The sequence below is a fragment of the Neovison vison genome, chromosome 13, assembly GCF_020171115.1.
Source record: "Neovison vison isolate M4711 chromosome 13, ASM_NN_V1, whole genome shotgun sequence".
Taxonomy (NCBI): domain Eukaryota; kingdom Metazoa; phylum Chordata; class Mammalia; order Carnivora; family Mustelidae; genus Neogale; species Neogale vison.
Genome location: NC_058103.1, coordinates 76,258,255 through 76,282,179, shown reverse-complemented (window position 1 = coordinate 76,282,179; position 23,925 = coordinate 76,258,255). Strand labels below are relative to the sequence as shown.

Below are 23,925 nucleotides of genomic sequence, written 5' to 3'. Positions count from 1 at the left end.
TTTATTTATTTATTTGACAGAGAGAGATCACAAGTAGACAGAGAGGCAGGCAGAGAGAGAGAGGGAAGCAGGCTCCCTGCTGAGCAGAGAGCCCGAAGCGGGACTCGATCCCAGGACCCTGAGATCATGACCTGAGCCGACCTGAGCCGAAGGCAGTGGCTTAACCCACTGAGCCACCCAGGCACCCTCAAGTGGACATTCTTAATATAAGTATCTCAAGATTTAAGTAAAATTTCTTTAAAAAATAAGATTTAAGTAAAACCTTACCTGGATCAATTAGCTTAATGGAACACAAATGGAACACGTTATCACGGACGGTTAACTATCAGGTACCCATTTAATACCATGATTCTCAGCCCTGGCTGCAGGACTCTGGTGGGTCACACAGGAGAATCACCTGGAGAACTTCTAGAACCTGCTCAAGCCACGTCTCACCTGAGCCAATCAAATGAAATCTCCAGAGCTGGCAGGGGCATCCCTAGGGCTTTTTTTTTTTTTTTTTAATTTATTTATTTGACAGAGAGAGATCACAAGTAGGCTGAGAGGCAGGCAGAGAGAGAGGAAGGGAAGCAGGCTCCCTGCTGAGCAGAGTGCTCCCTGCTGAGCAGAGAGCAGGCTTCCTGCTAAGCAGAGAGCTCGATCCCATGACCCGGAGATCATGACCTGAGCCACCCAGGTGCCCCTCCCTAGGGATTTTTAAAGCGCTGCAGGTGCTTCTAGGGTGTAACAAGATTGACAACAACTGGTCTAGTGACCACCTGAGGAACATGTTTGAAAAACTTTCCCTGACATTTCCTTTCGAGGCAGCTCATATGATCCTTCATCAGTGGCCCACCATCTACCGAAGAGTCTGGCTCCACTTGCCGACGAAGGAGGTGATGTGGAAGATATAAGTTGAGGCTGACATGCATACCCAGCACAGAAGCAGGAGTGGACCGGGCCAGCTAGGCTGCCTGGAGAAGTCAAGGTCAGTGTTGCCTCAGTCCTAGGGTCAGGAGACTGGTGGTCTCCACAGTTTCAATGCCAGATTAGGATTGCAGGGTGCAGATCAGACTTATTTACTTTCTTATTTTTGCATTTTCAATTCCTCCTGAATATCAAATGCTGGAAGATTTCCTCTTTACCAGGTGGTTGGAGCAAAAGTTCGTCCGTGGCCCCTGAAAACACAAACACGAAGATCGAGCCTTCAAAACTATTTTTAGCAGATGGTAAGTGCACCTGATTACCCATTACAATCCACTCCCTGTGTTTGGGCCGCCAGACCATTTGTTTCATTAGTCTTGGAGGCAGGATGGCTTCATGATTCATCAGGTCTGCTTCCTATTTTTCATTTATTTATTTGTGAGAGAAAAACAGAGAGAGGACACAAGTAGGGGGAGAGGCAGAGGGAAAGAATCTCAAGCAGATGCCCTGCTGAGTGGGGAGCCTGACTTGGGGCTCGATCTCACAACCCTGAGATCATGACCTGAGCCGAAACCAAGAGTTAGATGCTGAACCGATTGAGCCACCCAGGCGCCCCAGGTGTGCCTCCAGTTTCTAAGAACACATTTTACGGACAAGCATTAGATCAGTATCAATGACCTACTCAGTGTTTTCATAAATCGAATGCAGAAAACACTTGGAGTCAAGATGTGCCAAGATATCGGGGCTGTATCAAGAAATCAAGGTCATTACCATTGTAATCCAAGTCAACAGCAATGGCCTCAGATCTCTGCTCTTAAGATGTAGTCTTGGCAGTTATGGGGTGCCCTTACCTGAGGCATAGGATGGAAACTTGCTTGTAAGCAAAATAGAGTTCCGTCTTCCTCAAGTATAAGGTGATTATCATCACCGAGGACTCTAGTCAGAACTAAGAGTCCGATATCAAGGTAGAAGGTTCACACTGTGATGGCACTGGGTTAAATACCCACAGGACAAACGGGACTCTGGAAAAGATGTGAGGGAGGGCTGCTGGGAGGCTGCAGAAGAGGAAGGCGATGCTGGTGCCAGATGGCCCTCCTTCTCGACTTCTCCTTTCTCTTTATCAACTCTTCGATCCCACTCATCCCTGCTGCTTGCCCTCTCATCCTCTCCTGGGAAAAAAACATTGGACCAGGCGGGTTCTGGAGTGTTCCTGCATTCACACACACCTGCAGCCTGGTATGTACAGCAGTCTCAGCAAATGGCTCCCACCTGACACCAGGGTCCACGGGGTCAGGGGGCTGGGAAGGGTTCTGCTTTGCAGTCAGAGCACTCTTGGGTGATGAGAACAGCTGTGTCCTCTCTGCCTGCTTTACAAAGCCTGAGGCCTCAACGGGATGTTGAGCTCAGGGATGATGGTAAAACATAGCTCTGTGATGTTGGTGTAGAGGGAGACACTGCCTAGACTGGATGCCGGATCACCTTAGTAAGCCAGTGCTCAAACTCGGAAAGTTGCAGCTGGTAGGTCCCAAGGGCCTCCCTAAGTGTATGTCTAACCAGATGGGGACAGCAGGGCCTTGTTCTGGGTTTTTATAATCTGCGGTCACCAACATTTTCAATTCCTTTGAATTTCACAGGGTATCAGAAGAAGTGTGGCTGAGAAACATGAACAGATACATGTCATTAGCCCCCTCTTTAGAACCGGAACAGCAGCTGAAAGACGGACAAATCAGGACCAAGGCCTCAGGGCACTAGCCGCTGAGTGTGGTGGGTTCACAGGCATGGCCATGGCTCTGCGTGGGGCAGAGGGACGATGACGGAAGCTGACCTCTGATCTTGTCTAGGAGAGGTGTCCTGCCCTCCGGCTGCAGGGATGGTAAGTCAGGATGGGTGGGGTCTGTGGCAGGCAGGGGACACAGGTCATAGGTTCCATGTTAAAGGCGCAAAGTGTGTTTTCCTCAGATTCTCCTTGGTGAGTACTCTCCCTTTCCCTTTGAAACCCTGAGGTTTAAAAGCTGAAGCCAGAGCTGATGAGCATGTTAATATGACTGCTGTGGAAAACAATTGGGCAGTTCCTCAAAATATTAAACAGAACTACCACATAACCTGTAATTTCACTCCTAGACATATACCCAAGAGAACTGAAGGTTTGTCCACACATTTTGTAAAAGAATGTTAAAAAAAATTCATGGCAGCATTACTCATAATATCCAAAAAGTGTAAACACTCTATGTCCATCAGCAGAAGAATGGATAAACAAAGTCGGGTGTAGCCACACAATGGAGTACTACTCAGCCATAAAAAGGAATATAGTATGGATACATGCTACAATGTGGTTAAATCTTGAAAACATTATGCTAAATGAAATCAGATACAGAAAACCATTTGTTGTATGATTCAGTTTATATGAAATGTCCATGATAAGCAGATCTATAGAGACAGAAAGTAGATGTTCCGGTTGCCAGGGGTTGGAGAGGGGGAATTGAAAGTGACCTCTTTTTGAGGAGATGGAAAGGTCTGGAATTTGGTAATGGTGCTGATTGCTCACATTGTAAACTAAAAACCACTGGGTTGTATGCTTGACGATGGTTAAAATGGTGACTTTTATCTAAAACTGCATTGCAAAAAATAATGGAAGAACAGAATAACCTTTAACTTTTTAAAAAATTGCCAACCCCCCCAGATTTATTTAGTGATTTTTAAAAAAAGATTTTATTTATTTATTTGCCAGAGAGAAATCACAAGTAGACTGAGAGGCAGGCAGAGAGAGAGGGAGGGAAGCAGGCTCCCTGCTGAGCAGAGAACCCGATGCGGAACTCGATCCCAGGACCCTGAGATCATGACCTGAGCCGAAGGCAGTGGCTTAACCCACTGAGCCACCCAGGTCCCCTATTTAGTGATGTTTTTAACTTCCAAAACCTTGGGTCATAGGAAGGTTTTTAAGTGGCTCATGATTCCTCCAAATCTGAGGTATTAACGTGTACTTCAAAGATTTATTTTAGATTCCCCTTTGCTGTTGCTTCTTGGAAAGATTCTTTCTGCTGAGTTTGTTTGTTACTTCTGCCATTAAGGTAGTTTTCTAAGTTTGGTGATTCTTGGAAGTTAGCTAAGAGTGACTGATGAGGGTTTAGATCAGTACTTCTTAATTCTGGATGGGAATCAGCTGGGAGTAGGCCAACTGCATCAGAATTGAGGGGAAAAGGGAGAGGCACCGAGCGTGGGTACACAGTCCCCCCAGGTGATTCTATGTGTGCCAGGAGTTGAGAGCTTCTAATCTAGTGTAAGTCACATGTTAGTTCTAGCCAAGCCTGAGTCCGTTTCCTGGTAGGCACTGTGTCTTACGTGAAAGTGGGGGCCCGGGGATTCTGCCCCAGATGATTGTGGTGCCTGGGAAACACTCATCATAGGTGATTATCTGGGTCCAAGAATCTTGAATTTAGATTATTGTGTGGGTCCAGAATCCCTGGGTGATTGTGGGGGATCAAGAAAGTCTAATTTAAATGATTAGGGCCCAGGAAAGTCTACCCTAGTTGCTTGTGTATGCCCGGGTAACTCTCGTGATTAGGGAAACTCCTTGATTGTGGGCATCCAGAAAATTCTACCTTAGGTGACCATGGTCCAAATAAATGATACCTTGATTGACTTCAGATGCTCAGGAAACGCTCTTCAATGATTTTGGGGTGCAGGAAACTCTGACTTAGATAATTGTTAGCCTAGGAACTCTACCTCTAGTGATTGTGGACACAAAAAACTCCACCTTGGGTTATAGAGGGGGTAAAAGTAATTTTACTGTAGGTGTTTCCAGGGCTCTGGAAAGTCTACCTTACGTGATGGTGCAGGGCAGGGAGGCTTTACCTTAGGGAATTGTCCAAGAGAATGTCACCATAACTTAGGTAGAGTTAGGAGACTCCTCTTAGGTGCTGGTGGTGGAGAGAGAAGGAATCTGTTAGGTGATTGTGGGAACCACAAGCATGTAACTTAGGTGATCTAGGAAACCCAGGAGACTCCACCTTAGTTGACTATAAAAGACACAAGAAATTATAACTTAGGTGATTGGGTGGGGGAGGGCAGGAGGAATCTCTCAAATGACTTTGGAGTCCCAGGAAACACTCCTTTGTTGATATCCAGGGCCCCAAAAACCATAGCTACATGATTTTAGGGGGCCAAGATTGTTACCTTGAGGTGACTTGGGGTGGGGGTGAGAACACTGTCCTAGGGGACTTGGAGAGCCAAAAAGCTCCAGATTACTTGATTGGTGTAAGTGGAACACAATCGTAGATGATTGTGGGCACCCGGGAAAGTTTCCCATAGGTCCCAGGTAACTGGATTATAGGTGATTATTGGGAGTGGAGGGAGGTTATGGGAGACAGGTATTTGTACATTAGGTGATTGTAGGGGTCAGGAAACTATACAAATGTGTGATTGTGCATGCCAAGAAAACCCTATTTAGTTGATTATGCTGTCCATGAAACTGTACATTAGGTAATTGCAGGGAAAATGGGTGCATTTAAATCTACCCTTTGGTGATAAGGGGCCAGGGTCATTGTTTATCGGTGATTGTGGGTGCCAAGGTGACTTTGGTGACTGTGAGAATGAGAACACTCAAGTGTTCTCTGTATTAGGTTCTGCAGGGGGCCTAGGAATTTGAGCCTAGGCGATTGCTAGAGACAGATGATCCCAAACTGAGGTGATTGAGGAGAACACTAGTTTTGGTTATTGTAGGTGGCCCAGAAAATGTGGCTTCAGGGATTATGGGAGCCCCAGGAAATTGAGGCTGAGGTGATGGCGGAGGACAAGGAACACTACCGAAGTTGATGTGGGGTACCAAGTAATTTACTTTAGGTGACTCTGGATGCCCAGGAAACTGAGTTATTTTGAATTCGGGAAAATCTACTGTAGGTGATTACGTACCATTAATGGAGACTATGTGAATCTGGCATCCCAGGGATCTTCCACAGGTGGATGTAGGGAGGAGTCCAGGAAACTCTAGCTTTTGTGACTATGGGAGCTGGAATAATCCTCTTTAGGTTGAATGTGAGGGCCAAGATAGTATACGTAAGATGATTGTGTGGGTCTGATATCGGGTACCCTAGACAACAGTAGGGCCCAGGAAACTTTACCATAGGAACAGGGGAAGAGGGTGGTCAGGAAATTCTTCCCTAGGTGATTGTGGGAGACAGGAATATGTGGCTGAGTCACTGCTGGGGTCAGCACATTCCAGATTAAGATATGGGGAAGCAGAAAAATCTACTTGAGATGATGCTGCGCTCCAGAAACTATGGGAGGTTGTTGTGGCTCAGACTCTAGCTAAGATGACTGCGGGTATCCAGGAAAGTCTGATTCCAGGGGTTGTCATGTCCCAAGGACTTCTATCACAGGTGATAGTAAGAGCCAGGAAACTGTACCTTTGGTGATTGCAGGGACCCAGGATATACCTTAGGTGACTGGGGGGCCCCAGAAGTTCTACCTTATATGATTGTGGGTGATCGGGATAATGTACCTTTGTTACCAGGTGATCCCAAATATCTATCCAATGTGTTTGTAGAGTCCCAGGAGTGTCTACGTTGGGTGATTGAAGGTGCCAAGAAAACTCTATTTTGGGAGCCAGGAAACCATACCTTAGTGATTGTGTGGGGCCTAGGCAATTCTCCCTTAGGTGTTATGGGCCCCCAAGAAACACTACCTTAGAAACCATAGATCTAGAAACTCTGTAGAAATAATTGTAGGGGCCCAGCCAAACTAAAACTTAGGTGATTGGATCCAAGCCAATGCTGCCAGATTGCTTGTGGGGGCCTAGGAGACTGTAGCTTTAGGTGATTTTAATGGAGAGCCAGGACATACTTAGCTTAGTGGATAAATTGTTGCGGCCCAGAAAATTCACGTTAGGCAATTGTAGGGGGTTCAGACCACTTCAGCTTTAGGATATTTCATGGGGAGTAGGGGGAGAAGGGTAGAAAACTAGACCTTAGATGATTGTAGGTGCCCAGAAAACTTGACATTAGGTCTTTGTGGGAGATAAAGAATAAACCTTGAATTTTTTGCAACATTCTCCCCCTCTGCCCTGTCAATTCTATCTTTGGAAATATTGGAGGTCCTGGAATTTCTAGTTTAGGTGTTTGGGGACCCAAGATGTATACCTTAGGCAATTTGGGGAGTCCAGGGCTGAGTCACTGCTGCGGGACTGAGTCTGCGGGAACTCTCAGGGAATAGTGGGGGCCAGGATTTCTACCATATGGGATCATGGTAGTCAGGAAGACATACCTTAGTTGGTTGTGTGTGTTGGGTCAGGAATGTATCCCTTAATGATTTGGGGTTATCAAGAAATTCTAGGGAACCCAGGAAACTCTTAGCTGATAATGGGGGGCCAGGAATCTCTCCTTTAGGTGACATTGGGGTCCCAGAAAATACTTCTCTAGGTGATCTTCCAGACCCAAGCAACTGACTGTTGGGTGGTGGGTGGGATTCTCACCCTTAGGTGATTTTTTGGGTCTGAAAACTCTTAAGAGGATTTTGGGGGCCCCACTCTGTTGGTTGATATCGGCTGTCAAGGAAACACAATCTGATGGTTGTGGGCACCTAAAACCATCTTCCTTAGGTGATGGTGGAATCACCGAAAACTCAGTCTTAGGTGGGGATGGGGGAGGTTGGGTTGGGGGCAAGTATCTCTACATTTCGTGATTGTTGGGGTCAGGAAAGTATGCCTTACATGATCATGGGTGTCCAAGAAACTCTTAGTTGATTGTGGGGCCCATGAAACTATGTTAGGTAATTGCAGAGAGGTTGGGCATCTATGAACTCTACCTTTTGGTGATGAGGGGTCAGGGTACTTTTTCATAGTGACTGTAGATGCCAAGGTCACTGACTTTAGTGACAGTGGGGGACTCAGGAAACTAGCTTAGGTCATCCCAGGGGCTCAGGATTCTCTACTTACATAGTTGTGCTCATGAATCTCTACATTAGGTGTCCTGGGAGCCCAAGAAACTACAGCTTAGATGATTTTGGGGAGTAGATGACTGCAACCTTAGGTGATTTAAACTCTGGCTTTAGTGACTGTGGGGGGGGGGTCAGGAAAATACAGCTTCAGTGATTGCAAGGGGGGCCCATAAAATCTAGCTGAGGTGATAGAAGGCTGGGAACATTCCAGAGATTGATTTGGTGTTCCCGGGAACTTACCTTAGGTGATTCTGGATGCCCAGGAAACGGAGTTCTTTGGAGCCAAGAAACTCTACCTCAGGTGATGATGGGGACCATTAATAGAGACCTTTCCGTGATTGTGTGGTTCCCGGAATCTTCTGTAGGTGAATGTGGGGCCCAGAAAACTAGCTTGAGTGTGGGGCACAGGAAGCTGTACCTTAGGTTATTGTGGGAGCCACAATAATCTACTCTAACTGAATCAGCTCATGTGAGGGGCCAGGCTAGTACATTTGAGATGACTGTGTGGGGCTAGTTATCATGTACCCTATAACACTGTGAGCCTGGAAACCTACCTCATCCCTCTGAACCAGACAGGGTACTAAGATTTATTATCTAGAGTCCACTTGAACTTCTACATTTGAAAATACTGAGGGATCGGGTCACCTGAGTGGCTCAGTGGGTTAAAACCTCTGCCTTTGGCTCAGGTCATGATCTCAGGGTCCTGGGATCGAGCCCCGCATCAGGCTCTCTGCTCTGCAGGAGGCCTGCTTCCCTTTGTCTCTTGCTGCTTGCCTCTCTGCCTACTTTTGATTTCTGTCAGATGAATAAATAAAATCTTTAAAAAAAAATACTGAGGGACCTAGAAATTCTAGGGGACCGTAGTCAGGAACTTGTACCTACGACAATTTGGGGAGACCGGAAAACTATTTCTTAGGGGCTTACGGGTTGCCAGGAATTCTGAGGGGATTGTGGTATTGTGGAAACTACACCTTAGTTCATTGTGTGTATGAGCCAGAATACATTCCCCAGCGATTTGGGGCCCCAGGAAATTCTGCCTTGGGTAGTCTAGGGGGCCCAGGATACTTTCTTGTTGATTATGGAGGGCTCAAGAAACTGTACCTGAGGGAGTTCTGGGAGCCCAGGATACTCCAATACTAAATTAACTGAAGGTAAGTTTCCTAGTCCTACTAGATCACCCAAGGTGTAACATTCTAGTTCCCCAAATCACTAGGGGATATACTCGTGGCCTCCACCCACAATACACTGTTTTCCTGGCCTCCACAGTTTTCTAATTGAGTTTCCTGGCTTCCCCTAATTGCACAAGGTACATATTCCTAACTCCCCCAAAACACCTCAGGTTTAATATCCCAGGGTCCTCAGTATTTCTGAAGGCCGAATTTTTGTCAGTCCCCAAATCACAAAGGTTTACCCTGTGTACCTCAAAGAACTAAGGTTGAGTGTCTTGGGCACCCAAGACTACTTAAGATCAAGTTTTCTGGTATCCCCACAATATCCCAAGTTATAGTTTCCTGTTCACGTCTGCCAAATACCTAAGGTGATTTTGTCCCTACAATCAATGAAGTGGGGGTTGACTATGTCTTGGCTCTCTAGTCACCTACAATGGACTGTTAGAAGCCCCCAGCATTCTTCTCAAGCAGGGTCTTGACTCCACAAAATCACCTAAAACTGCAGCCTCCTGGGCCCCCACAATCATTTATACAGAATTTGTGGGCCCAGACTTGCTAGGGTAATGCTTCTTGGAACCCAGCATACCTAAGGGAGAACAACTGCTTAGGTCCCACAGAATCAGTCCCCTATTTCTGGCTTCCACAATGAACTAGTCTGGATGGTCCTTGGGACTTTTCATCACCTAGGGTAGAGTTTTCTGGGAGTCTACAAACACATCAGGTAGAATGCCACCCCGTGCCCCGCCAGTTCACATAAGGTATTTTCTTGGGCACCCCAACCATATAAGGTAGAGTTACTAGGGCCCAACAAACACGTAAGATAGTGTTACTGGTTCCTCAAAATCACCCAATTGCTTTCTGTGCCCCCATAATCTCCCAAGTTCAAGATCTTTATTCCAAATATTTATTAGAGAATTTCCTGGCTCTCCATAAACAGGATTTTTTCCCCCAGTAACTCACAGCAATTTCACCGGCCCCCCCATTTACCGAAGCCAGTGCCTTGTGACTATACAAAACCACCTCCAGCTACAGTGTCCTTGCCCCCACATTAATTCGTACAGTACTTGTTTGGAGGAAATTACCAAAACTGTCTCTTCGGGTCTGATAATTGCCTAAGATGCAGCTTCCTGGGCCCACAACAATTGCCTAACAAGTTATAGTCCCTTCCCCTCCCTGCCATTGCCTAATGTAATTTTGTCTCTTAGGTCCCTGTCAATGGTTTAGGGTATAGTCTCCTGGGCCCTAACAGTTACTTACGCTAGTTTCCTGGGTCCCGATAAGCACCTACAATATGGAAACAACCTAAGTGTTACTTGATAGACAAACGGATCAAGTGGTTCTCTATATACAATGAAATATTACTCATCCATAATAATGACTGAGATTTTGTCATTTGTAACCACTTGGATAGACCTAGACAATATCGTATGTGGTGAAGTAAGTCCGACAGAAAAACACAAATCCCATTATTATTTCACCTATATGTGGAATCCAAAAAACAAAAAAACCAAACAAAAAAACAAGATAAAGCTCATATTGCAAAGAAAAATCTTGTAGTTGCCAGAAGGCAAGGAGTTCAGGGGGATGGTGCTGGTGGAATACAGAGGGGATTAAGAGATACAAACTTCCAATTATGTGTAAGTCATGGGGTGAAAATGACAGTCTACAGAATATAGCCAATATTGTAGTCACTTTTGGTGGCAACTGGTAACTACACATATCTGGTAAGCTTTATTTGGTAATGTGTATTAAATGTTGAATCACTATGTTGCATGCCTACAACTATTACTGTATGTCAACTATACTTAAAGATGTTATTTGAGAGAGCAAGAGATTGAGAACAAATGCGGGGAGAGGCAGAGGGAGCAGATTCCAGAACGAAGGGTCAGAAAGAGACCAAGTATGGGGTGGAATGGCTTGTGCATATACAGTGTAATAAGGCCAGAGATTTGGGCCCGATGCTGATGGCACAAACCCTTGGCCATTAAGCAGTGTGACCTGCTTTTGGAAACTGGGTCATTGTTACAATATTTAAAGCTGGGAAGCCTGATGCATTGACTGGCTGACTATTTTTTGAGAGAGAAAGAGAGAGAGAGAATGAGCAAATACACACACACAAGCAGAGGAAGTAGGAGGGAGAGGGAGAAAGCAGCTGCCCTGCTGAGCAAGGAGCCCTAGGATCATGACCTGAGCTGAAGGGAGGTGCTTAACCCACTGAGCCACACAGGCACCCTCAACTGGATGGCTTTTTTTTTTTTTCAAGATTTTATTTATTTTATTTGACAGAGGGAGAGATCACAAGTAGGCAGAGGCAGGTAGAGATGGGGGGAGGAAGCAGGCTCCCTGCTGAGCAGAGAGCCCGATGCAGGGCTCAATCCCAGGACCCTGGGATCATGACCTGAGCCGAAGGCAGAGGCCTTAACCCACTGAGCCACCCAGGCACCCCTGGATGGCTTTTTAAAATTAACATATAATGTATTATTTGTTTCAGGGTACATTTATGTGATTCATCGGTCTTCCACAATTCACAACATTCACCATAGCACATACCCTCCCCAATGTCCATCACCCAGCCACCTTATCCCTACCAGTCCCAGTAGCTCTCAGTTTGTTTCCTGAGGTTAAGAGTTTCTTATGGTTTGTCTCCCTTTCTGATTTCTTGTTTCATTTTTTCCCTCCCTTCCCCTACAATCGTCTGCCTGGTTTCTCAAATTCCACTATCTGTGAGATGTAATTGTCTTTCTCTGACTGACTTATTTCACTTAGTATTATACCTTCTAGTTCCATCCACACTGTTGCCTTTTAAAAGATTTTTATTTACTTATTTGACAGAGATCACAAGTAGGCAGAGAGAATCAGGCAGAGAGAGAGGAGGAAGCAGGTTCCCCGCCAAGCAGAGAACCCAACGTGGGACTCTCAGGACCCCAGGATCATGACCTGAGCAGAAGGCAGAGGCTTTAACCCACTGAGCCACCCAGGCACCCACTGTTGCACTTTTCTGATGGCTGAGTAATATTCCATTGTGTGTGTGTGGTTTGTGTGTATACACACACACATATATAAAATTATTATATATTAATGTTGACAGACATCGAAGGTCTTTCCATAGTTTGGCTATTATGGATATTGCTATAAACAGTGGGGTGCATGTGCCCCTTCAGATCACATTTGTATCTCTAGGGTAAATACCCAGTAGTGTGATTGCTGGGTCATAGGGTAGCTCTATTTTTAACATCTTGAGGAGCCTCCACACTGTTTTCCAGAGTGGCTGCACCAGCTTGCATTCCCACCAACAGTGTAGGAGGGTTCCCCTTTCTCTGCATCCTTGCCAACATCTGTCATTTCCTGACTGTAGCTGTCCTGACTGGTGTCTGAGGCGGGATCTCATTGTGGTTTTGATTTGCACCTCTTTTCTTATCAAGGTACCAGTCCTAGTGGATTAAAACCCCACCCTCATGATCTCATGTAATATTAGGGACTTAAGAGATGTAATACTTTCCAAATGTAGTCACACTGGGAGTTAGGACAGCTCTGTGTAAACGTGGGGGTGAGAGAACGCAGTCTTTAACTGTCAGTCCCACATTTACTTACTTATTACATCTCTTAAGTTATAAGAGATCCAGGGGAGGGAGTCTTAGATTATAAATGTCTTATTCAAAAAATTTTTTTTATTTGACAGAGATCACAAGTAGGCAGAGAGAGAAGAGAGCCCCATGCGGGGCTTGATCCCAGGATCCTGGGATCGTGACCTGAGCTGAAGGCAGAGGCTTTAACCCACTGAGCCACCCAGGTGCCCCTCATATTTTTTTTTTGTTTAAAGATTTTTATTTATTTGACAGCACAAGCAGGCGGACGGGTAGAAAGAGTGGGAGAAGCAGGATCCATGCAGGGAGCCTGATGTGGGCCTCAACCCTAGGACCCTGGAATCATGACCCACGCTGAAGGCAGTTGCCCTTCTTCAAATTCTACTTGAAAAGCAAGAGAGAAATCTTGGTATTTTGTCATTCAGCTCAAATACTAACTCTCAGTGAGACATACAGGCAGACATGAGACCATTCAAGAACACAGCAGCCAGCTGAGATGCCTGGGTGGCTAAGCTGGTTGAACATCCAGGTCTTGATCTCACTCAGGGTTTTGAGTTTGAGCCCTGCACTGGCCTCCATGCTGGGTGTTCTGGGTTAAAGATGAGGTTTTTTTTTTTTTTTTTCTTCTATCCCTCATTTCCCATCTGGCTATTTTTTTGGTCCTCAGATCTTTAAGGCTGCTGAAGGACGAAGGGCTCATCTCCTGTAACTTCACGTGAATGGGGCTGTAGAGCTATCCCTACCTAGGGGACCGAAATTGTCCCTATGGAGGGCCACTGCTGCAGAGTCCAGATGGTGCGTGGGGGTGGACTTGTTCTGAGTACTAAGGATCATGTTCTGGCTCAGTGAAGGAGTCAGGAACTGCTTCCACGTATCTGGACAACAGGAGAGAACAAAGTGAAGAGAGCACACTGGGATTATCATAATGAAAAGAAGAGGAGCAATGGGATGATCCTTTATCATGGGCTGTAGCCCACCTCCTGACCAGGAGTGTAACCAGTCACAAAGAGCACCAGTTTGATTACTCACATCCGTAAGTAACCCTGTTCTATTTCTGTTAGTATCTGAAAGAATTCTGCCTTAGTAATGGCATATATTCCTCCTTGTGCTGCTTTTAAGACCTCTAATGCCATTCTACTTTGTAGAACTGCTTTATGCATTTGGGCCATTTCAGTGTTTAATACTGTAATGCTATTTTGAGAATCATTTAAGGCCTTCAGTGTGCACTGATCAAGGGCTTCCATGGGCCATATGCCATTTTCTAAGCCTGATGGAAGAAAAATAGAGGTCAGATGTCTAGACCCAATGGAACATGGGTCCTGTCTGTCAGTTCTGGGAGCCCATCCCTGGGTTGGCATATTGTCTGAAGGTAAGAGGAAGGCCTCTTATGGCCTGGAGAGTTCCATGTAATGTTTTCCATAGGCCGGCAAGAAACACATTCTTAGTAATGGAAATATCTGTGTGTGTGCTGGTACTGAGGTGACACATGGGCTATGTACTGCTACAAATAATGCTCATCTGTACCGTGTAATGGAGAAGACCACTAAGGGGGGCCTGGAGTGCTTGGTAGGGGCAGTAAACTACAAATCTGGTACGAAGATTGGTTGTGTAGCTCAGCATAATGTGCCCATTGTAAAAAAAAAAAAAAAAAAAAAAAAAAAAAAAAAAAAAGTTTAGGGATGGTATGCACATCTGCTAAAACTTTGGATACACAGGAAGAGTTGTCTGGGACATATGCATGTCATTTAGTCTCAGTATTAGCATTAATTAACTTCCTCTTTGACTTGCAGTCAGGGTATCAATAGCCATTAGGTTTTGGAGGCCCACTTTTCAAATGTGTGGGTGGCTTCGTGTTGTGTTTGGTTAAAAGTGGCCCCTGTCTGCTTGGCTAAAGCCTCTACTTATAATGTGATATTGACAGAGGTATCTCCTGGGGCAAATGTGGGTGAAGGATAAAACCATCAAGAAGCCCTCTTTGCCTTGTCTGGCCTTTACCATATCCTAGGAATGAGGAATTGTGGGTAAGTGGGAGAGGACTAGTCTCTCGAGAGAACGGCATCCCTAAGTACATTCTCCAATCATGAAGCAAGGTGAGGACATCCCTTATCTCCATTATTTTATACTTAGCCCCATGGAATGGGGTAACGCTCTGATTTTTAAGGAGCAATTTTGTCATGCCAGCCACAGAGAAGTGCTCAAGGTGATACGAAGAGTCCCACAATTGCTGGGGAGTCCATCCCCTCATCCCGCTGTCTCAATCATCATAGGCCCATGGGAGCTCTTAGAGCAATCTCTCTGAATTTACCTCCAGTCGTCTAGCTTAGGCAAACAACATTTAAACTAGACTTGAACATCGTAAAAATACCATACTGGAACAGTTTTTCTAAATTCACCCTTATTTCCTGAAATAGCCAAATCAAAACTCATTAGTGTTAAAACAAGCCCAGTTTTAACTAACTTGGCCCAATTATTCACATAAGCTCATCAAGAACAGTGACTGATCATTATAGGTCCTTATAAAAAGTTCCAAGTAAAGCAGATTTTAAAGGAATCTCTTTTTTTTTTTTTAAGATTTTATTTATTTATTTGACAGAGAGAGATCACAAGTAGGCAGAGAGGCAGGCAGAGAGAGAGAGAGGAGAAAGCAGGCTCCCTGCCGAGCAGAGAGCCCGATGCGGGACTCGATCCCAGGACCCTGAGATCATGACCTGAGCTGAAGGCAGCGGCTTAACCCACTGAGCCACCCAGGCGCCCCTTAAAGGAATCTCTTGATTGAACTCAAGGCCAGAGACAAGCCAAATTCTCATCATCGGACCTGCCTGCAATTCCTGTTGATTTGAGTGAATTTCTCTTCTTCAGATGCCCCAAATATGCTGTGATTCTTGCACCCTCCAGGAAGGGACATTCCTTACTCACCTGGTAAGGTCGCTGGAAAACTCTGCAAGCAAGGAATCAGGCCAACAGTTCCAAGAGGCTCCCTTGGCTCCGTAAGGTCAATCTTAATTCCTTAAAGCGGTCTGGTCGTATCTGAGGTGATGCATTTCTCTCTCAAGTACGACATTCCAGTCAAAGCCTTGGTAATGTAACCAATCTTCCAGTGTCCTGTTAGGAGAACAGATTTTTATTGAACTTACACAAGTAACTATAATTGCCATAGAAGGAAGAATATTCAGTTTCTAGACTGTGGAGGGTTGAGGTAGGGAGAAAAATGTTTCAATTTGTTCACGAAGGATATTTGATCATTTTCCTCAATTCATTTAGTCCTATATTAGTTTTTGTTTGAATGTGGCTTTTCCATTATTTCTGGAAATTCTTACCTAGCTCAGTTTTGAATATACCAAAAACCATTATTTGTCAAAAGTTCCCTTTATGAATCTCTCTGAAGAAGAAACACATTTTGCAAGAGCATCAAATGAGGGGTGGCTGGCTCTTGATTTTGGCTCAGGTCACTACAACTGAGCCCCACATCAGACTCTGAGCTCAGCAGGGAATCTGCTCGAGGATTCTCTTTGCCCCTCCCCCTGCTCATGGGCTCTAGACTAAATCTTAAAACTATAAATGACAAACAAAAAAACAAAACCACCCCAAAAAACCAACCCTCAAATGGACATGGTTAAAGACCTGAAAGTTCATTATAATGCAACTGACAAGGAAATCTGGTTATTTCTATGACATCCATGTCAATCATTTAAGTAGTGGCCTTATACTAGGACATAGTAAAACAAGGAACTTCATGCATTTTCTAGGCTAGTTATAGCATTTACCCATATAATATAACCTAATGCTCATCACCGTTGATTTGACAGTGCTTTCCAAGTAACTGAAAATAACAAATAAACCAGCCTAATTAGTCAAAAAGAATTCATGTGCCATTTCAAATCTTGGAGTTTGTTAAACACCTCAAAGTTTTAAAGCACATACCCAAACAGGATTGTAGATCATTATACATTTAATATTTATATCAAAAATACTGTTTTCATTTGAATTCCAGTTATTTAACATATAGGTTAAGTTTCAGCTGCATAATCCAATGATCCACCACTGCCATCCAACCGTGGTGCTCCTCACAAGCAGTGCACTTACTTCTTCATCCCCATCACCTCACCCACCTCCATGCTGATAACCATCAGTTTGTTCTCTTTCTCTCCCCCTAGTCCCTCCTTTGTTTTGCTCTGTAAATTCCACCTGAGCGAAATCATACGGTATTTGTCTTTCTCTGAGTGACTTATCTTGCTTAGCATTATACTAACTCCATCATGTCATTGCAAAGGCAAGATTTCAATCTTTTTTTATGGCTGGATAATAATTCATTACACACACACACACACACACACACACACCTTCTTTATCCATTAATCAGTCAGTGGACACTTGGGCTGTTCCAATATTTTGGCCACTGTAGATAATGCTGCTATAAATATCAGAGTGTATGTATCCCTTTGAGCTACTGGTTTTTGCTTTCTTTGGGTAAATATTTTTAGGGTATTTATTAAGGTATTTATTTTTAACTTTTTAAAATTTTAACTTTTATACTCTTAACTTAGGGTATTTATTTTTAACTTTTTGGGGAACCTCCATATTGTTTTCCAGCGTATCGGCACCAGAAAAAATAGACTTTGTTAAAACAAAGATTGTTTTAGAGGCAAGGAAGGACATTACTATAGTAACAAGTGGATATAACAATTATTAATATTTATGCACCCAATACTGGAGCACCTAAGAAGATAAAGCAAGGATTTACAGACCTAAAGAGAGAAACTGATGGTAATACAGCAGTAATGGGGGGGGTGTCTTTAAAACTCCCATTTCCATCAATGGATAGATGGAGGCAGAAAATCAGTAAGGAAAATAGTCTTTGAAGGAAACATTAGACAAGATGGACAGAACATATATTCAGATCATCCCATCCCAAAACAGAATATACATCCTTTTCAAGTGCACATGGAATGTTCTCCAGACCAGAACATAAATCAGGCCACAAAACAAGCCTCAATAAATTTAAGGAGATTTAACTCCTAGCATGTATCTTTTCTGATCATAATGGTATGAGACAAATCCCAGCAAAGAAGGACTAGGAAAAAAAAAAAAAAACAAGCATAGGGAGACAGGACAATCTACCCATTGTTCAAGGAAGCAAGCCAAGAAAAAAAGAAAATACATGGAGGTAAATGAAAATGAAAACAATAGTGCAAGATCTTTGGGATACAGAGAAAGCAGTTCTAAGAGGGACATATATAGCGCTACAAGCCTAATTCGAAAGAAAAAAAAAGGCTCAAGTAAGGTTCCAGGGGAGTAGAAGAAAAGTGTAATGATCAGAGCAGAAATAAATGAAAGACTAAAAAAAGAAAAAGTAGGGGAAAAAAGTCAGGCCCTCCTCCCCCTGAAGACCAGTGCAAACTCTGCCAACACAAGCCTTGACCTCGACCCTCAGCACAGGGCACGTTTCACAAGCACAGGACTGTGTACCTTGTTAAAATGTGCCTCTCCCCTACTGGGAACCAGACCCTGAACACAGCAGGCAAAAAGAACCTCTCAGACAACTGGATCTGAGGAAGGTGGTGCCCAGGACTCAACCGCAGAACAAGCACAGCACACCCAGGAGACACTCTGAAGTGCCAGGCCCCCGGAACAGGGGACATGGCACTGCATTACTGGCCCTATTCTTCAGAAGGCTGCTATCACTAAGAGTGAGAGAAGTGGCTGGATTTCCTCACACATACACAACAAAAAGAGGAGGCACAGAAATATGTCCCAAATGAAAGAACAGGACCAAATCATAGCAACAAATCTAAGTGAAACAGATATAAATAATATGCCTGATTGACTCAATCGAATGTGGTAACATCTGTATTATGGGGATGTTAGAGGAGAGAAGGGGACAGAAAATTTATTTGAGTAATATCTGAAAACTTCCCTCATCTGGGAAAGGAAAACAAATCTACGAGGCACAGAGAGCCCCCAACAAATTCACAGAAGGTGCACACCAAGACACACAGCAATTAATGTGGCAAAAATATAGTGATAAAAAAAATTTCAAAGCAGCTAAAAATCACATACAAGAGAAACTCCAAAAAGCTATCAGTACAGTTTCCAGTAGTCACTTGGCAGCTCAGAAGGGAGTGGCATGCTATACTGAAAATGCTGACAGGAAAGAAGTCTGCAGCCAAGAATACTCTGTTCAGCAAGTACATCATTCAGAATAGAGGGAGAGAGAGTTTCACAGACAAAAATGAAAGGCATTCCCGACCACTAAACTAGCCCTGCAAGAAATACTAAAGGGAACTGTTTGGAAAGGCCAGACTGAAAGTGATAGTACAAAGGGAGGAAACACAAAAGCAGTAAAAATAAGTATTTCTGTAAAAGCCAGTCAAGGGATCCATGAAAGGATGCTAAATATGACACCATATGTGTAAAACATAGCAGGCAGAGGAGTAAACAATATATTCACACTTAAGTAACTATCAACTTCATACAGATGTTATTACGCAGAAGATGTTACGCAGAAGATGTGTGGAAACCTGATGGTAACCCCACACACAGTAACACATACGCAAAGAATAAAGAGAAGGGAACACAAGTTATCACTAAAGAAAGCCAACAAACCATGAAAGAGCAAAAGAGGAAAGGATTAGAGAAAAATCTACAGAAACAACCTCAAAACAAGTAACAAAATGGCAATAAATACACATCAATAATTACTTTGAGGGTAAACTGACTAAATGCTCCAATCAAGAGGCAGAGGGTGGTAAGCGAATAAAAAACAAGACCCATCATAATGCTGCCTACAAGAGACTAATTTCAAACCTAAACACAACTGCATTTGGAAAATGAGGGGATGGGAAAGATTTATCATGTAAATGGATGTCAAAAGAGAGCTGGGGGCGGGTGGGTGGTGTGTGCCTGGGTGGCTCAGTCAGTTGAGCAGCTGCCTTTGGCTCAGGTCATGATCCCAGGGTCCTGGGATCGAGCCCTGCATTGGGCTCCCTGCTCAGTGGGGAGCCTGCTTCTCCCTCTCCCTCTGCCTGCCACTCTGTCTACTTGTACTCTCTATCTGTCAAATAAATACATGAAGGAAATAATATTAACACACTAATAGTAGGGGATGTTAACATCCCACATACACTGATGGACAGATCATCCAAACAGAAAATCAGTAAGGGAACACTGGCTTTGAATGATCCTCTGGACCAGCTGGATTTAACAGACATACTGAGATCACTGCATCCTAAAACAGAATGAATACACATTCTTTTCAACTGCACATGGAGCATTCTCCAGAATGGGATACAAGTCACAAAACAAGGTCACAAAACAAGTCTGAATAAATTTTTTAAAAAACTGAAGTCATACCATGCATCTTTTCTGACCACAACATTACGAAACTAGAAATCAACCACAAGAAAAAAGCTGGAAAGACACAAATACATGTAAGTTAAGTAAGATGCTACTAAACAACGAATGGGTCATCCAAAAAAAATTATATGGAAACAAGTGAAAACAAAACCACAGTGCTCCAAAATCTCTGGGATGCAGCAAAAGCGGTTCTAAAAGGGAAGTATAGAACAATATAGGCCTGCCTCAAGGAGCAAGAAAAGTCTCCCACAACCCAAGTTTATACCTAAAAGGAGCTACAAAAAGAAGAAACAAAACCCAAACCAAACTCAAGGAAGGAAATAATAAAGTTAGAGCAGAAATAAATGATACATAATCTAAAAAAATAGGTGAAACTAGGAACTGGTTCTTTGAAAAGACCAATAAAACTGGTAATCTTCTAGACAGATTCAAGAGCGAGAGACAGAGACAGAGGACTCAAAATCACAAATGAAAGAAATAACAACCAACACAACAGATTATCGTTGTGTTGTCCAGATGTTGCACAACTTTAACAGATTATTATGAAAACCTATATGCCAACAAATTGGACAACTGAGAAGAAATGGATAGATTCCTAGAAACATAGAACTTAGCAAAACTAAAGCAGGAAGAGAAAATTTGAACAGACCGATTACCAACAATGAAAGTTAATCAGTAATATTTGAAAATTCCCCTAAACAGAAGTCCAGGACCAGAGAGCTTCACAGGTGGATTCTATCAAACATTTAAAAATTAATACCTATTCTTCTCAAACTGTTCCAAGAACAGAGGAGGAAGGCAAACTTCCAAATTCATTCTACAAAGCCAGTATCACCCATACACCAAAACCAGATAAAGACACCACAAAAAAAAAAAAGGGAACCACAGGCCAACATCCCTCATGAACACAGATACAAAAAACCCCAACAAAGTATCAGCCAACTGAATCCAACAGTATATTAAAAAAAATCATTCACCACAATGAAATGGAAATTATTCCTAGGGGGCAAGAGTGGTTCAATATTGGCTAATCAAATCAACAGGATATTTCACACCAATAAGAATAAAAACCAATATGATCACTTCAATAGATACAGGAAAACCACTCCACCAAGTACAACATCCATCCATGATAAAACCCTCAACAAAGTAGGTGTAGAGGGAACACAATGAAGGCCATATATGAAAACCTCACAGCTAACATCATATTCAATGGGAGAAAACAGAGCTTTTCTCCTAAGATGGGGAACAAGCAAAGGTGTCCAGTCTCACTATTTTTATTCAACACAGTACTGGAAGTCCTAGCCACAGCAATTAGACAACAAAGAAATAAAAGGCATCTGGGCACCTGGGTGGCCTGCCTTTGGATCAGGTCATGATCTCGGGGTCCTGGGATCGAGTCCCGCATCGGGCTCTCTGCTCAGCGGGGAGCCTGCTTCCCCCTCTCTCTCTCTGCCTGCCTCTCCGTCTACTTGTGATTTCTCTCTGTCAAATAAATAAATAAAATCTTAAAAAAAAAAGGCATCCAAACTGGTAAAGTAGTAATAAAACTATTTGCAGATGATCCTGTATGTATAGAAAACCCTGAAGACTCCAAAAATCCATTAGAACTGAAAAATGAACACAGTAGGGGCACCTGGGTGGCTCAGTGGGGGTTAAGCCGCTGCCTTCAGCTCAAGTCATGATCTCAGGGTCCTGGGATCGAGTTCCGCATCGGGCTCTCTGCTCAGCAGGGAGCCTGCTTCTCTCTCTCTCTCTCTCTACCTGCCTCTCCATCTACTTGTGATTTCTGTCAAGTAAATAAATAAAATCTTAAAAAAATGAATACAGTAAAGTCATAGACTACAAAAATCAATGTACAGAAACCTGTTGTATTTCTACCCACTAATAATGAAGCAAAGAAAGTGAAATTAAGGAAACAATCCCATTTACAATAGCACCAAAACCAGTAATATATCTAGGAATAAATTTAACCGAGGAGGTGAAAGACCTGTAGTCTGAAAACTGTTGAACACTGATGAAAAAATTAAAGACAATGCAAAGAAATGGAAAGATATTCTGTGCTCATGGATTAGAAGAAGAAATATTGTTGAAATGTCTATACTACCCAAAGCAGTGTATAGATTTAATGCAATCCCTATCCAAATACCAACAGCATTTTTCACAGCACTAGAACAAACAATTCTAAAATTTGTATGGAAGCACAAAAGACCTCAAATACTCAAAACAATCTTGAAAAAGAAAAAACTGGAGGTATCACAATTCTAGATTACAATGTGGTAATAATTAAACCAGTATGGTATTGGCATAAGACAGACATGTGGATCAATGGAATAGAACAGAAAACCCAAAAATAAACCCATGGTTAAACAGTTAATTAATCTTCAACAAAGGAGGAATGAATATACAACAGAAAAGAAAACAGTCTCTTCAACAAATGGTGTTGGAAAAACTGGACAGCTACATGTAAATGAATGCAGTGGGACCACTTTCTATCACTATACACAAAAATAAAGTCATAATGGTTTGAAGATATAAATGTGAGACCCAAAACCGTAAAACTCCTAGAAGAGAGCACAGGCAATAATTGGTCAGACACTGGCCATAGCAACATTTTTCTAGATATGTCGCCTGAGGCAAGGGACATAAAAGCAAAAATAAACTACTAGGACTATATAAAAAAAAAGTTTCCCTAAAGCAAAGGAAACCGTCAATAAAAGGCAACCAACTGAATGGGAGAAGATGTTTGCAAATGACATCCAGTAACAGGTTAGTATCCAAAAATATATAAAGAATTAAACTCAACACCTTCCCCAAACAAATAATTTTAAAATGGGCAGAAGATATGAACAGATATTTCTCCAGAGACACACAGTTGGCCAACAGATATATGAAAAGATGCTCAACATCACTCATAAAGGAGTTGCAAATCAGAACTACGATGAGGTATTACCTCATACCTGTCAGAATGGCTTAAATAAAAAACACCATCAACAACAAGCATTGGCAAGGATATGGAGAAAAATAAACTCTCTTGTACTGTTGATGGGAATACCAACCAGAGCGGTCACTGCAGAAAACAGAATGGAGGTTCCTCAAAAAATTAAAAATAGTATTACTGTATGATTCAGGAACTGCACAACTGGGTATTTAACCAAAAAACCCCAAAACACTAATTCAAAGGGATACATGCACCCCCATGTTTACTGCAGCATTATTTATAATAGCCAAACAATGGAAGCAGCCCAAGCATCCACTGATGATGAATGAATAAAGAAAATATATATGTAGAATGCATTATTATTCAGCTATAAAAAGAATGGAATCTTGCCATTTGCAACAACATGGATGGAGTTAGAGAGAATAATGCTAAGGGAAATAAGTCGGCCAGAGAAAGACAAATACTATATGATCTCATTCACATGTGGAATTAGCAAAGGAGCAAAGGGGGAAAAAGGGCAAAAAAGACAAACCCTTAGCCAGATTCATCCACAAAAAAGAGAAAAGGATCTAAATAAATAAAATCAGAAGAGAGAGAAGTAACAACTCACACCAGAGAAATATAAAAGATTGTAAGAAAATATTGTGACAAATTATATGCCAACAAATTGGACAACCTAGAATAAAGGGATATATTCCTAGAAAAATACAACCTTCCAAAAATGAACCAGGAAAAAAACAGACCACCTGAACAGACCAATTCCTAGTAGTGAAATTTAATTGGTAATCAAAAAATCACCAAAAATAGTTGTTCAGAACCAGAGGGATTCACAGGTAATTTTACTACTCATTTAAGGAAGAATACAATTATTTTCAAACTATTTGAAAAAGAGTAAGGAAAGCTTCCAAATTCATTTCATGACACCAGTATTACCTTAATACCAAAACCAGAGGCATCACACTCACACACACACACACACACACACACACATTCCAGTCCAATATCCCTGAAGACTTTTGCATCTATGAGGATGAAAGATGGGAAA

General features: G+C 42.9%; 1 protein-coding gene across 2 annotated transcripts in view; it reads right to left on the bottom strand.

The window, feature by feature from the left end:
* Positions 1–643: 643 nt before the first annotated feature.
* The window catches only part of BCL2L10 (BCL2 like 10), a 52,527-nt gene continuing 29,245 nt past the window's right edge, over positions 644–23,925 (bottom strand). Inside the window, exons 3-4 of one of the 2 annotated variants that reach the window (XM_044229653.1) lie at positions 15,503–15,688; positions 644–1,157 (exon numbers count right to left, since the gene is read on the bottom strand). In XM_044229653.1, the coding sequence (XP_044085588.1) occupies positions 15,586–15,688 (103 nt within the window). In that variant the 3' untranslated portion in view covers positions 644–1,157; positions 15,503–15,585. Of the gene's footprint in view, positions 1,158–12,964; positions 13,462–15,502; positions 15,689–23,925 lie in introns of those variants that run through there. The other variant, XM_044229654.1, reaches the window with a different exon arrangement.